Source organism: Anomaloglossus baeobatrachus, chromosome 3, assembly GCF_048569485.1.
Source record: "Anomaloglossus baeobatrachus isolate aAnoBae1 chromosome 3, aAnoBae1.hap1, whole genome shotgun sequence".
Taxonomy (NCBI): domain Eukaryota; kingdom Metazoa; phylum Chordata; class Amphibia; order Anura; family Aromobatidae; genus Anomaloglossus; species Anomaloglossus baeobatrachus.
Window position 1 is genome coordinate 529,540,570 of NC_134355.1, and position 16,659 is coordinate 529,557,228.

General features: G+C 43.5%; 1 protein-coding gene across 1 annotated transcript in view; it reads left to right on the forward strand.

The window, feature by feature from the left end:
• U2SURP (U2 snRNP associated SURP domain containing) overlaps window positions 1-16,659 on the forward strand; it is a 214,043-nt gene that overhangs the window by 98,064 nt on the left and 99,320 nt on the right. The window contains 3 exon segments of the mRNA XM_075340786.1: window positions 11,402-11,506; window positions 11,681-11,747; window positions 13,677-13,840. Coding sequence (XP_075196901.1) covers window positions 11,402-11,506; window positions 11,681-11,747; window positions 13,677-13,840 — 336 coding nt within the window.

Sequence of the window (16,659 nt, forward strand, 5' to 3'; positions counted from 1 at the left end):
CCCTCACTCCCCCTTCCTTCCTCCCTCCCTCACTCCCCCTTCCTTCCCCTTCCTTCCTCCCTCCCTTCCTACACCTTCCGTCCTCCCTTTCTCCCTCCCCCCTTTCTTCCTTGCTCCCTCCCCCCTTTCTTCCTTGCTCCCTCCCCCTTTCTTCCCCCTTTCTTCCTCCCTCCCTCTCCCCCCCTTTCTTCCTCCCTCCCTCTCTCCCCCTCTCTTCCTCCCTCCCTCTCTCCCCCTTTCTTCCTCCCTCCCTCCCTTTCTTCCTCCCTCCCTCCCTCTCACCCACTTTCTTCTTCCCTCCCTCCCTCTCACCCCCTTTCTTCCTCCCTTCCTCTCTCCCCCTTTCTTCCTCCCTCCCTCCTCATTTCTTCCCCCCCTTTCTTCCTTACTTCCTCCCTCCCTCTCACTTTCTTCCTTCCTCCCTCCCTCACCTCCTCCCTCCCTCCCTTTCTTCCTCCCTCCCTCCCTCTCACCCACTTTCTTCTTCCCTTCCTCCCTCCCTCCCCCTTTCTTCCTCCCTTCCTCCCTCCCCTCCTCCCTCCCCCTTCCTATCTCCCTCCCCTCCTCCCTCCCCCTTTCTTCCTATCTCCCTCCCCTCCTCCCTCCCTCTTTCTTCCTATCTCCCTCCCCCTTCCTCCACCCCTCCTCCCTCCCCCTTTCTCCCCCTTTAATAAGAGACAGGGGAAGGAAGGACAGGCAGGCAGGAGCGGGAGTAACTATCAATCAAGTAACAGTGCATTTCACAATCTTTACTTGTATTTCAGAAACTATACATCTGATATCACAACTAAAGGTGTATATGGAATCAGCATGATAGCACCTGTATAGCACTGGCTTTAGTTTGTATAGGAAAATCCTGGTGGTTTGTCCTCTTTAAGCTGCACCAATGTGCTCAGTATCTAAGCGTTTATAGCCTCATTTTTAGAATTGCAGGGCTTTACTTCAAATTTCATAGTCGTAATTTTTTTGTGTGGGTTCCTCAGACCCAATTAGTTGTTTTTTTTTTAAATTGTATTTGACAAATTTAGATGGACCCCCTTAAGAAGCTTTGTAGATCTCTGCCCCCTGAAATTTCTTTCCTTTTTTTTTTATGATATTGAGAAAACACTGGGTTATTCATTTTTAAAAATTAGATTTCAGTTGTAAACCTGAAATGGCAGCAGTGACTGCTGATCCTCGCTTAGGAGCAGTTATACACAGCATATTTCATGTCTGCAATCTTATTCATGTATTTAATTGTGTGAAACAATTGACTACCTTCTTGGAGGAAAAGTTTGCCCTCTCGCTGAGATCCAATCTTGTTTTTTAATTAAAGAAATAGAAAAAAAATAAGTAATGCAGACTTGAAATATGTTTGTGTGTAATACAGGTACAGAGCATTTTGCCTGTGACACAGGGTTTTGTTTTTTTGTTTTTTTTTTTAGTTTTATTTTATTTTCTAATTTGTGTAAAAGCTTAGGTTTTACTCTTGATGACTGTTTTCTTAGGCTACTTTCACACATCCGGTTTGAGCCGTGCGGCTCAATCCGGCTGTGAAACCTATGTAATGGATGCGGCGAAAACACCGCATCCTTTACATACGTTTTTACATGCGGCCGGTCCGTTTTTTTCCGGTTCGGCACGCTACTGAGCATGCGCAGTGGAAAAAACCGCATGCGGCGGCTGGATGCGTTTTTTTCCGCATCCGGCATCCATAGGCATGCATTGAAAATGCGCCGCAGCGGCCGGATGCGGCGCGATGCGGTTCTTTTTGCCAGAGCAAAAAACGTTGCAGGGAACGTTCTATCCAGCCGCCGCATTGGCTAAATCTGCCGCATGCGGCAAAAACCGGACCGAACGCAAGCCCCTGCGGCACAATACGGCACTAATGTAAGTCTATGCAAAAAAACCCGCAACCGACGTTACAAAAGCCGGTTGCGGTTTTTCTGCAGAACGCCGTATTGTGCCGCAGAGCAAAAATCCGGATGTGTGAAAGTAGCCTTAGCTGGTATCTTCTCAGCATGCAATCTGTAGAAAAATTGCATGCCAGCTTTAAAATAAAAATAGGCGGGTGGTTATTTTTTTGTAATATGTACACAGTTGCATACAAAATTATTCAATTGGCAAATTATTTCTTGTAAATTAGATTTATTAGTCAAATTTTACAAACATTCTTCTGTTTTGCAATATGCAGTTTAAAGAAGCTTTCCCAATATTTTTTTTTATTAGGTTAACCTGTGTTAATGTGCCTAAGTGTAGTGTGTGTTAAAGCACCACTCCAGTGCTTTGTTTTTTTTCAGTGCTGGAATGATGCTTTAAATCTAACTCCCCTGCCCCCGCTCGTATACTCACCCCCCAACTGCTTCATCCTTTTTTGGCATTGCTTCTGGCCCGCTGCACCAACTGTCCAAAAGTCAGAAGTTATGTCACAAGTCTATGCGAGCCAGAATGAGGATCCCATAGAGTTGTATTGAGTTGTGACCGCCAGTGCGCTCCATGAAACACTGGAGCTGCCGGGAGGTCACATATTGCCGAAGACTGATGGAAGTGATGCTGGAAATAGATGAAAACTGCGACAATTGAGTATAAGGCAAGAGGCAGGGGATTTACATAAATCAACACTTCAGCAGGGAAATAAAAAACAAACGCTGGAGTTGTGTTTAATATACTTGGCTATCACAGTCTTCGCTGGTTTCTGTAGCCTCACCAGTTGTTTATGCTCTTGCTTGACTTCTGTTCCTACTCTCCGGAGCATATTGGTTTGTGTGTAAGGCGGAAGTTGCTATTAAAATGTGAGCCTATGAAGGCTCGATCTGATCCTCCATAGACTTAAGCCTGCTTTACACGTTACGATTCTGCATACGATATCGTATGCGATCGTAACCGCCCCCATCGTATGTGTGGCATGTTTAATTTGTTGAACGTGTGCCGCACAAACGATTAACCCCCGTCACACGTACTTACCCGTCCATACGACCTCGATGTTGGCGGCGAACGTCCACTTCCTGGAGTGAGTGGTAGGGACGTTCGGCATCACAGCGACTTCACTCGGCAGCCGGCCAATAGAAGCGGAGGGGCGGAGATAAGCGGGACGTAAACATCCCGCCCACCTCCTTCCTTCCGCATTGTCGGGTGGAGCCGCGGACGCAGGTAAGCTGTCGTTCAATGTTCCCGGGGTGTCACACACTGCGATGTGTGCTGCCTCAGGCACATTGCACAACCTCCCATTCATTTTTTGAGGAATGAACGTCGTGCATGCGATGAACGGATTTTCGTTCAATCGCAATTGCACAGAGGTTTTACACGCTACAATCATACTTACGATGCCGGATGTGCGTCACTTATGACGTGACCCCGCCGACACATCGCAAGATATATTGTAGCGTGTAAAGTGGGCTTAACATTGTAAAAGCCACTTCCAGCTCACACAGACGCCAGTGAGATCCAGAGAGTTGGAATACAAGTCACATGAGTGAGTAGACCAGAGCAGCGATGGAAAATGGGAAAGACGGTGATCGCTAAGACTATCATCACACTTACACTACATGCGCCACAATTACACATGTCTAGCGAATAAAACAAAATGATTGGTAATGCTTTTTTAAAGAGGTTTTCCCACAAAGTAAGTTCATTTTACAGTTCATTAATCAATATATCTTGCAATGAAAATAAGTTCCACAACTGGATGTATTTAAACAGTTTGTTTTCCCGTGCTGAGATAATCTTACTATGTACTGTGTAATGGCCGTGTCTGACCGTACAGGGACATGGTCTGATCATACCACATCTTCTGGGCCGGGGAGGACGCAAATAATTATAAAGACATTATAGTTTGGGATCACAGCTGATTATTTTTGTGAGGTAAAAAATGTCTCTGCCTGTTTTTAAAAAAAATATTTTTCATCAAAACAAGAATTATTTGCGATGCTGGAACGCCTGTATTCTTTTTACTTACTCCTCGGCCCAGGAGATGTTGCATGATCAGACCATGTTCCGGCACGGTCAGACACGGCCATTACACAGTACATAGCAGGGGCACATACAGTGCCTTGCGAAAGTATTCGGCCCCCTTGAATTTTTCAACCTTTTACCACATTTCAAACTTCAAACATAAAGATAAAAATGATAATGTTATGGTGAAGAATCAACAACGTGTGGGACACAATTGTGAAGTTGAACTAAATGTACTGCTTATTTTAAACTTTTTAAAAAAATAACTGAAAAGTGGGGTGTGCAATATTATTAGGCCAATTTAACTTAATACTTTGTAGCGCCACCTTTTTCTGCGATTACAGCTGCAAGTCTCTGGGGGTATGTGTATCAGTTTTTCACATCGAAAGACTGAAATTCTTGCCCATTCTTTGCAAACAGCTGGAGCTGAGTGAGATTTGATGGAGAGCGTTTGTGAACAGCAGTTTTCAGCTCTTTCCACAGATTCTCGATTGGATTCAGGTCTGGACTTTGACTTGGTCATTCTAACACCTGGATACGTTTATTTGTGAACCATTCCATTGTAGATTTTGCTTTTTGTTTGGGATCATTGTCTTGTTGGAAGGCAAATTTCCGTCCCAGTCTCAGGTCTTTTGCAGACTCCAACAGGTTTTCTTCAAGAATGGTCCTGTATTTGGCTCCATCCATCTTCCCATTAATTTAACCATCTTCCCTCTCCCTACTGAAGAAAAGCAGGCCCAAACTATGATGCTGCCACCACCATGTTTGACAGTGGGGATGGTGTGTTCAGGGTGATAAGCTGTGTTGCTTTTATGCCAAACATATCGTTTGGCATTGTGCCCAAATAGTTTGATTTTGGTTTCATCTGACCAAAGCACCTTCTTCCACATGTTTGGTGTGTCTCCCAGGTGGCTTGTGGCAAACTTTAAACAGCACTTTTTATGGATATCTTTGAGAAATGGCTTTTTTCTTGCCACTCTTCCATAAATGCCAGATTTGTGCAGTGTACAGTGACTGATTGTTGTCCAATGGACAGACTCTTACCACCTCAGCTGTAGATCTCTGCAGTTCATCCAGAGTGATCATGGGCCTCTTGGCTGCATCTCTGATTAGTCTTCTACTTGTTTAAGATGAAAGTGTGGATGGACGGCCGGGTCTTGGTAGATTTTCAGTGGTATGATACTCCTTCCATTTCAATATGATCGCTTGCACAGTGCTCCTTGGGGTGTTTAAAGTTTTGGAAATCTTTTTGTAACCAAATCCAGCTTTAAACATCTCCACAACAGTATCACAGACCTGCCTGTTGTGTTCCTTGGTCTTCATGATGCTGTCTGCGCTTTATACAGAACACTGAGACTATCACAGAGCAGGTGCATTTATACGGAGACTTCATTACACACAAGTGGCTTATATTTATCATCATCAGTCATTTAGGAAAACATTGGATCATTCAGAGATCCTCAAAGAACTTCTGGAGTGAGTTTGCTGTACTGAAAGTAAAGGGGACGAATAATATTGCATTCCCTACTTATCAGTTATTTATTTTTTTTAAAAGTTTAAAATAAGCAATACATTTTGTTCAACTTGACTATTGTGTCCCATTTATTGTTGATTCTTCACCATAACATTAAAATTTTTATCTTTTATGTTTGAAGCCTGAAATGTGGGAAAAGGTTTAAAAATTCAAAGGGGCCGAATACGTTCGCAAGGCATGGCATATAAGAATATCTCAGCACAGGAACATTTTTTTTAAACACATCCAAATGTGGAATTTCATATTATTCCAAGATCTATTGATTAAAATTAGCTTTGTTCTTCGGAAACCCCTTTTAAATAGCTCAATTCAACTAATATTACAATAATACATACTGTTAATATATTTCTCCAAGTTCAGGACAAAATGCCATTGTTTCTGATTACTGCAGGTTCGGAATTATTCATCCCCTTCATGACAAGAGTCTTTGGTACTTAGTAGAGCACCTTTGGCTGTTTGCATCTGTTGCAAACATGATGCATAGTCAGACACTTATCTTCTGTTCCTAAAGTATCTTATCCCGTTCCTATTGGGCAAAGGTCTCCAGTTCACTAACATTCTTGGATTTCCATGCTGCAACCACCTCCTTCAAATTCCACCAAAGATTTTCTATGATGCTTTAGTCGGGTGACTGATGTCTACTCCAGAATCTTCCAGAATGTCTTCTGAAACCAAACTTTGATGGACTTTTAGGTATACTTAGGATCATTGTCCTGTTGGAAGGTCCATTGACAACCAAGCTTCAACTTCCTCATAAAAGACCTGATATTTTCTACTAGAATTTCTGCATATTTCATTGAATCCATCTTGCCTTCTACACTCTGCAGGTTTCCAGCGCCACAGGAAGCAAAACAGGCTCAGAACATCACTAAGCCACCACTGTGCTTCACTGTAGGCAGAGTGTCATCTTTAGTGTATGGCTAAGGACGCACGGACATTTAGCATCTGATGCGAGAACATTGGATGCGTTATGCTAATGACTCCCGACTCCCGCTCTGTAAGCAGAGTGTCATTATACTTTAATGGGATCCTGCGATTGCTGCACACCTGTGGAGGAGAGGAAGGGATTAATCTCCCTATCTCCTCCATTATCAGATAATGCGATTTATCGCACTGCACTTCTGTGTAATGCCAGTGCAGCAGGATGTTTATCTCGCACCCATAGACTGTTATGGGTGTGAGTGAAATCTAATTGGATTCCACTTGCAGCATGCTGCGATTGTTTCTCAGTCTAATTAGGGCTGAGAAAAAAATCGGGCCCATAGCGTAACATGGGTCCGAGTGGAATGCAATTTTTTTTTTTATCGTAATCCACTTGCTCCGTTTTACTCTCCATATTTCCTTGGCTTATGTTTCATTTTTCCCTTGCTAGACATACCTTGATCCATAAGCCTGAAGAGTTCCTGTTTTGTTTTTGTTTTGTTTTTTTTGCTTGACCGAAAAGAATACCAAAACTTCTGTGGTTATTGGTGTGGTTTTGAGCATGTTGGAGACAACTTTTCTTACCCTCTGGGTACCTTCAGAGTGTAATCACAAAACGTCCAATTGTACACACTTCGATCAAACTTAACTACCACAACTTGGCCCCGGAAATAACCGACCAAGGAAGAAGTGATAACACCAAATTTACTATGAAATCTTAAATATTTTATTTTCATTAAATTCATTCAATTAGTATACAAACAAGAGAGCCACCTGGGGGGCACATGGTTCCAGATACATTACTCAATGTACTCAAATTACTTACATTAACAATGAACTGTGTGGTCCTGCGTCCCGCCACCCCTGATGTACGTTTCACCACGCGCTTTATCAAAAGGGAGCGTGTCAGGGTGGGGGAACGTCTGTGTTTAAATAGTATACTACAGCCGTTCCGAGAGGGAGGCGGCAACACCATCATGCGCCCACGTGATACCAGTAAGTAGCGTCTGCTACGTAATGACGGATGTACGCAAAGAAATCACCGGTTGTGCGCATGCGCTGTTGTCCGCTCCTCGGACTTCCTGGCTTGCATACACGATGTGACCCAGAGCGTGACGACGCTTGTGGGTCAGCGCGCACAACCCGGATGTCCCATTCCAAGGGGGAGGCGGCAACACCATCATGCGCCCACGTGATACCGGAAGTAGCGTCTGCTACGTAATGATGGATATACGCAAAGGTATTTTATTGGCTGTAGTATACTATTTAAACACACACGTTCCCCCACCCTGACACGCTCCCTTTTGATAAAGCGCGTGGCGAAACGTACATCAGGGGTGGCAGGAAGCATGACCAGACAGTTCATTGTTAATGTAAGTAATTTTCTATCTAGGTGTACGTATGTAATTCTAGTATTGTTATACTTTTGCATTGTCACATTGGAGGCGGCTCACGCATCCCAGTCGGTCACGCTGTATTAACAAATAAGACAATCTGTTAAGAGGTAATATGATACACTGCGGTAAAACGCCAGAGGGCAGGTATGGATGTGCCTAATGCACATACATACCAGTGGTAACTAGTCTTTGGAAAACAAATATTATCAACTTGTATGACAGGGAATGTAAACATGAATAATTCTTAACCAATTCCACTGTATAATATATTTAGATTTTTCAGTTTATCATTAGTGAAATAATAGATCACTGCTCTTTATTAATAACCCCATTGACTGACATGATATAGGATGGTGAAATGCATAATAGCGGCAGAGGTATACCTTAAGGTGCACATATATAAGTGATAATTGGTGTTTTGGAATTATATATGGTGAGTTTATATGCCTTGATGGTTTAACAACGTATATTATACTATCCAATCCCACTGTTTAATGTGCCTACCCTACGTTTTATATCAGCATAAAACCATTGAGATTGATATGATATGCAAATTTGTACCTGACCGTTGTGATGCATGGTCGCCTTCTGCTATGTTTAGCAATAATTTATTATTCTCAGGATAGATATGATGATTGAGTAATGTATCTGGAACCATGCGCCCCCCAGGTGGCTCTCTTGTTTGTATACTAATTGAATGAATTTAATGAAAATAAAATATTTAAGATTTCATAGTAAATTTGGTCAGTTATTTCCGGGGCCAAGTTGTGGTAGTTAACCTTCAGAGTGTAGTCTACACCTTAGGCTGGGGCCACACGGGGACTACTGCGATCCCCTTGCATGACACTCGGCTCATGCTGGCAGTATAGCAGAGCCGAGTGTCATGCGTGTGTCCTTGCTCCTGAGGTCCGTTCGTGCGAGCAGACCTCAGCTGCAGGGGGCGGGCCGGCACTCAGGAGGGGAGGGAGGGATTTCTCTCCCTCTCTCCTGCATAGCCGGCTATTGCCATTCTCGCACTGCACTAGCGGTACACCGGTGTACCGCGAGTGCAGTGCGATTTTTCTCTCGCCCCATTCACTTGAATGGGTGCGAGAGAGTCTCGCATTACAATCGCAGCATGCTGCGATTGTCTTCTCGGTCCGATTAGGGCTGAGAAAATAATCGCTCATGTGTGCTCACACACAGGCTAGAATTGGTCCGAGTGGAATGCGATGTTTTAAAGCACTCCACTCGCACTGTTTTTCTCGCCGTGTGGCTTAGTCCTTACTGCGCAAAGTGAAACCTCAGGGCCTGCTGCCTCCAGTTATTGCTACAGGTGTTTTGCAGTCACGGGAGAGTTTTTGTTCCCCTGCCCCTCAGTGTTCTTATAACCTTGATTTTGTGAACTCTGCCTCCAGCTGTATCTCTAGGTATATTCTTTACGGTCTTCTTTTATCCTTTTTCTTTTTTGTGCAATGATCTTAACTTTTTGGATCACTGACTTGTCTTTTGCATAATTCTAAAATGCAATCAAGCATCGCTCTCAACAAACCCTTTGCCAGTCCAGGTATTTGATGTGTTTTATCTCAGGCACATCTGATGTAACTAATGAAGCCTTGGATTTCTTGTCACTGAGCAAGAAACAAAACCTGACCTGTAAATATTTGGTTTTATGAGGGACTCTAAACCGGGAGGTGAATAACTCTGAGCCTGCAGAAGTCTGTAAAAGTGGCATCTTGTGATGAAGGTGGTGAAACCATTTGATATATTAGTTGTGTTGAGCTATATACATCATTCATGTTTGATGGGTTTATTGTAAACCGTAGAATTTTTTTTTCTTTCTTATATAGTGCTAGTAAACCTAATTTACATGGGGATGAATAAGTTTGATTCCAATTGTCTATTAGTGTTTTAAAATTAAATGTTTTCTGTGTTGGTATACCAGTTTCTTGCATCCATGGACTTTTTCATGTCACCCAAAGTGCAGCGTTTTGTACATCACCACTGCGCTGGAGCTCTGCGACCAAAAAGGAGCATGAGCGCTCACAGAGAACATGACATACAAAGCCGAGATAGAGATATATACACTCACATATACACACACTGCATTCATTTTAAATAGGCTGTGTATATAATGGACTATATATATTTTGTTATATTAATGACCACCCCTTTATTTTTAATTTAAAGTATAGTTCCCCACCTCCTAAACAAAAAAGGCATATATTAATAGATTAAATGTTAGACAAAGTTTTATCTTTTTTTTATTATTATTTTAGAAATATTGGCATGATCTGCATAAGGAACATTAGGAAGTGTAGTAAAGTGATTTTTTTTCATATTTAAAGTGAACCTGTCAGGTCCAATATTTACCCAGAACCACGAGCAGTTCTAGGTGCATATTGCTAAACCCTGCCTAACCATCCCTGTATACACTAGCATAGATAAAGGGAGCTTTAGAAAAAGTACTTCTAAAGACCCTCAATGATATGCTAACGAGCGAGGGGACTAGTCCCCTGGGCGTTAGTTCCCCGGCCAATCACCCCTCATAGGCATGCTAGTACGTCCCTATGGGCGTGCTATCATGCTAATGAATATGCATCGTCAAAGGATGATCTCACTCAGCTCTCTGCTGCCATCGCTGGATTTTGACTCTGTGCGTATGACCCCAGAGTTTGGGTCATGCGCACTATGAAGCCGGTTGTACACGTCCTGGCTTCAAACTGTAGTGCGCATGACCAAAACTCCGGGGTCATACGCACCGAGTCGAAATCCAGCGATGGCAGCAGAGAGCTGAGTGATATCATCCTCTGATGCTGCGCATTCATTAGCTTGATAGCACACCCACAGGGGAGTACTAACATGCTAATGAGGGGCAACTGGCCGGGGAACTAACGCCCAGGGGGTTAGTCCCTGCGCTCATTAGCATACGGTAAAAGATCTTTAGAAATACTTTTTCTAAAGATCTCTTTATCTATGCTAGTGTATAAAGGAATAGTTAGGCAGGGATTAGCAATATGCACCCAGAACTGCTCGTGGTTCTGGGTGCATATTGCACCTGACAGGTTATCTTTATTGGTGTGTTCTGGTCTCACCTGCTCACTGGATCAGTGTTGATTGTTAGATCGGTGTCAGTCTCACCATATGATGCGTGACCAGACGCACCATTCAGACAAAGAGCATGAAACATGAGCGGGAGGACCCACACTTGTCTAATAGTCATCACGTATGCCGTGGATAGGTGATGATTTTCGTAGACTGGATTGACCCTTTAAATCACTTCCTGTTGTAATTTTTAAAATGCCAATATCTCTGTAGGAAGAAAAATAATCCCCAAAAGTTTGCTATGATTTGGCTGGAAATTCTTTGATTGTAGCAATATCGTCTTTGTTAGACTACCATGTAGCGTAAAAGCTTCATTGCTTTTCCAATGCTTTATTGGGAGTGATCCCTCAGCTGCTGTAGGACTTCCTAAGTCTAATTTCCCTTTACACGCCTATGAGAGTGGACACGCACACGTACACCCCATGTCCATGCAGTATATTAACACATTGCACAGTCTCTAGCAACCAGTGTAGGTGGAGCGCAACTAGTAGGTAGGGTGTGAATACATTTTTCTTTAACTCTGCTGTCGTTGTAGGAATTTACTCGCTCTGATCCATCGCATGATCGAGTTTGTGGTGCGTGAAGGGCCAATGTTTGAAGCTATGATCATGAACCGAGAAATCAACAATCCAATGTTCAGGTATGGACGCCTGGGTTTATTGTTGGGTTATCTGGCTCTTTGCTGTCTCTGAACTTTGTCTTTTTGTGAATGTGTGTGTTGATGACTGTGTTCTTGAAGCAATTGTAAATTGGTTATAAAAACACATTACTGTTACTATTTACTATCCTAAATATCCATATCTGTCCTTAACAGGTTCCTGTTTGAAAACCAGACACCAGCACATGTATACTACAGGTGGAAGCTTTACTCCATATTACAGGCAAGTAATACAAAATTACTTAAGAACTCTTGTTTCTTTCTTAAAAGGAATATGTCAGCAGGTTTTTGCTAGCTCATCTGAGAGCAGCATAATGTATGCATAGAGATCCTGAATCCAACGATATATCACTTATATTACTGGGTGCTGTCATTCTGACAGAATCAGAATTATTTTTAGCGACCTAGCAGAGCTGAGTGAGTTTCCCCGCCCACACCAGGCTGTCAGTAAAGATTGTTCATTAACACTGAGGTGTCAATCTGAGGAGGGGGTGTTCTGGACTCCCCTGCTCGTGTTTTTGTAGTCCGAGCAGTAAGTCCTGCTGGTTAAACTTGCATTGCAAATAGACAACAGATCGGTCCTTGACAAGACTGGCATCCCTGAATTCTATGTTTTAACCCTTGCAGCATGCTGTCTTCAGCTTAAATAGCAAACACCTGATGACCGGTTCCCTTTAAAAGGAACCAATCACCAGGATTTTCATATATAATCTAAAGCCAGTGCTATACTGGCACTATCAGGCTGATTCTATACATACCATTAGTGGTCAGCTCGGATGTTTAGGTTTTGAAATCCAAGAAAGGGAAGTTTGTAAAATGAGCAGCTTCTTGAGTGACAGATGCACTGGAGCAGATCATATATTCATAGTTATCCCCTCCCTCTGTTAAGGCCCCGTCACACTAAGCAACATCGCTAGCAACATCGCTGGTAACGAACAACTTTTGTGACGTTGCTAGCGATGTTGCTGTGTGTGACATCCAGCAACAACCTGGCCCCTGCTGTGAGGTCGTTGGTTGTTGCTGAATGTCCTGGGCCATTTTTTAGTTGTTGCTGTCCTGCTGTGAAGCACAGATCGCTGTGTGTGACAGCGAGACAGCAACAACTAATGTGCAGTGAGCAGGGAGCCAGCTTCTGCGGAGGCTGGTAACCAATGTAAACATCGGGTAACCAAGAAGCCCTGTCCTTGGTTACCCGATATTTACCTTTGATACCAGCCTCCTCCGCGCTCTCACTGTCAGTGCCGGCTCCTGCTCTGTGCACATGTAGCTGCAGGACACATCAGGTAATTAACCCGATGTGTGCTGTAACTAGGAGAGCAAGGAGCCAGCACTAAGCAGTGTGCGCTGCTCCCTGCTCTGTGCACATTTAGCTGCAGCACACATCAGGTAATTAACCCGATGTGTGCTGTAACTAGGAGAGCAAGGAGCCAGCGCTAAGCATTGTGCGCTGCTCCCTGCTCTGTGCACATTTAGCTGCAGCACACATCGGGTTAATTAACCTGATGTGTGCTGTAACTAGGAGACTGGGGGCTGGTCACTGGTTGCTGGTGAGCTCACCAGCAACTCGTGTAGCCACGCTCCAGCGATCCCTGCCAGGTCAGGTTGCTGGTGGGATCGCTGGAGCGTCGCAGTGTGACAGCTCACCAGCAACCTCCTAGCAACTTACCAGCGATCCCTATCGTTGTTGGGATCGCTGGTAAGTTGCTTAGTGTGACTGGACCTTTAGAATTAACATAAGTATTATACAAACGACTGTTGCAGGACTTGTGTGAGGTCATACCCATGTGACCTGGTATCCAGCTTTGGTGACTGAGTCCCCGCCCCTTCTGGTCACATGGGTATGACCTCACACAGGTCCTGCAACAGACAAAGTGAATCATTTGTATAACACTTATGCTAGATCTAACAGGGGGAAGAGATAACTATGAATATATTATCTGCTCCAGTGCAGCTGTCACTCAACAAGCAGCTAATTTTACAAACTTCTCTTTCTTGGATTTCAAAACCTAAACATCCGAGCTGACCACTACAGGTGTGTATAGACTCAGCCTGATAGTGCCAGTACAGCACTGGCTTTAGCTTATATGCGAAAATCCTGGTGATTGGTTCCGTTTAAGTCATTGGTAATAATGTTAATTTTTTCTTAATTCAGGGGGATTCTCCTACCAAGTGGAGGACAGAAGACTTCAGAATGTTTAAGAATGGCTCTTTCTGGAGGCCACCACCATTAAATCCATACTTACATGGAATGACCGAGGAACAGGAGACGGAAACTTTTGTTGAGGAGCCTATCAAGAAAGGATCCCTCAAGGAGGAGTATGTATCCTTGCATGGCAGCTAAAGCAAAAGCTGCTAATGCACGTTAGTTGAGGACCGAATGCCATCTTAAGCATCCTATTTCAGTCAGGCGTTCGTGTTTATGTCAATGTGGTGAGGAGAATAAGCTGCTGCCAGACACAGAGGCTTAATCATCATGTGGTTCCCCGACATCTGATGTTTGGAGACCCCAATACAAGTGAGCTGGCTGACACCAGTGGGTTTGTCTGAATGTTATCCAATATGTACCACTCTGCAATGTGTTCTGGAGTGGGATAGCTGCAGCCAAATTCATCTGTCAAAGTTTAAAAAACAAAAGAATTGGGTAAAGAAAAAAAATGGTATGAATTTTTTTTAATCTCTTTACATCATTTGTCAGAAAGGAGTTGGAAGGAGGCCAAAGCACATTAGATGTGAGCCAGTTCGCTTGTATTGTCAGATTGTGGCCGAATGTACGCATATCGAATACATGCGGTCACATGATCATCCCCTTTCGCTGCAGACACAAGAAAGTCCTGACACTGTGCGGTGCACACGCTAAGGCTATGTGCCCACGGGGGAAAGTGTCCTGCGGTTATATCCGCAGGAGCTCCCAGAAAACGGCAGCACAACTTTGTCTGTTTCCATGCTGCGGTTTATTTGAGGAATGTCCTACGGATATGGTGCGGGCGTTCTGCATGGAGGATACAGTACCATGGCTTGGACACTGCATCCTCAATGCAGAACCAGTGCTGAGTGATCGGGGCGTTCATACCTCCATCACGCAGCACTTCTCTCCGTCTCCGGCCGTGTTTACACTGTGAAGGAGAAGGTGGGCGGGCCTGAACTAGCTCCGGCTGTCACATGACCGGAGCTCGTGCAAGCCCCGCCCACCTCCTCCTTCCTGCTCCTGTGCACCGAGGGAAAATGACCGGGTGTCTGCTATCAAGGCAGTTAAGTATGGGACAAAGCAGGGGATTTCCGCAGGTAATGCCGCGGGAGTAATTGACATGCAGTTATGTGCGGCTGCGGGACATCCCCAGTATATTCTGCAACCGCACATTCCGCAACATGGACTCCGCACTTTCCATGTCCCATAGGATAACATGGGGAGTGTCTGTACATGCTGAAACCTGCGGATTTATTTGGAAAATCCAGATAAATGCGCAGGTTTTCCGCGGCAAAATCCGCAGAAGCAAGCTCCCGTGGGCACAGGGCCTAAGTATAAAGGAATCTGCAGTCACCGAGCGGCTTCAGACTTTATGTAACAGACTAGACCCCTTTAAGTCGAGAGTAAAGTTGTATTGCCTTCAATAGTGGACGATTTAGCATAGTTGCCAGTATATTTCTTGCCATGCACATTAACCCTTTAAATCCCAAGAAAGTTTTCAAATTTTTTGTGCTTCCCCCCACCACTTTCCCTTTCTTCCAAGGGTCATAATTTAATTTTTATTTATCAACATAACCAAAGGAGGGCTTACTTTTGTGCAGGATGAGATGTAGTTTTGAATGACCTAATTAATTTGATCATTCAATGTACTGAAAAATGGGACAAAATTCCAATTGGGCTGATATGTGCTAGGTTGCCACAGTTTTTTGGGGGTTTTGTTTTTACTGTGATTTTTTTTTTTTGTGCAGTAAAAAAAAAAATACCCAGAAATATTCTTCAGGTCAGTACAATTTTGTCAATACCAAATTTCAATACACTTTGTATGTAGTATTGAAAGAAAATCAGTAGTTTAACAAAAAAAAAAAAATAAAAAATGAATACATTTTGTGGTTTGTCATCACTTTCCAAGGCCTGTAACGATTTTTTATTTTTTTTGCCAATAGAGCTGTGTGAAGATTTTTTTGCATGGCGAATTTACTAATTTATAAAAATACGTTTTTTGTTTTGTTTTTTTTTTTTCTTTTAAGGAACGTGTAGCATTTTTCTATTTTTAATGTGGGCAAAGAAAGGGTGAAGTGTAAAAATAAAAAGTATAACAATGTATAGTGGAAAAAAAGTCAAGGGTATTTTGTCATTTTTAAAGCAACTGGAATACATCCTCAAGGTAACTGTTCATACCGTGTTTTTTGGGGATAATCTGGCTGATGCAGATTAAAAATAATAATTGAAATTCAAGTTATGTGCACTTTAGGCATATTTTTTCATATTTTTTTTAATGCTCTCCCATCAATACTTGTTATATCACTGTTGAGGACCGTTTCTAATGCCCTTTTATTTTTTGGTACAACCCTCCTGATATACTTCTACCTCTTTAGAATAAATCATTACCCCCCCCTGCCCCAAACGCTTCTACACTAGAGCACCAAGAAATAAACACAAACGTGGACCACCAACATTACCTCCCCCCACATCTTTATGTCAAGGGTAGTTTTAATATTAATATTTCTTCATCGTTCCTTATGGGAGACCCAGACCATGGGTGTATAGCTTCTGCCTCCGGAGGACACACAAAGTACTACACTCAAACGTGTAGCTCCTCCCTCCGGACTATATACACCCCCTGGATGACAATCTAACCAGTTCAATGCTTTGTGTTCAGGAGGTCACACACACACATGCATTCTCTGATTTTTAATTTTTAAGATTTTTGATTTCAAAGATATGGAAGAAAAGCGGGTCCAGTCTGGACTCCCGGCATGTCCCTTCTCACCCCACTGTGTCGGCGGTGCTGTTAAGGTTGACTTTACAAGGCTGGAGCCTTCACATGCCGCGCTCCTTCACCATCCCCTGAGGCTCTGGCTTGAAGTGGGAGCCATCACGGTTCTTTCTGCCTTGCAGGAGACCGGTCTCCATCCGCAGCCCTGTCAGGATCCTGCCGGACGGAGCGTTT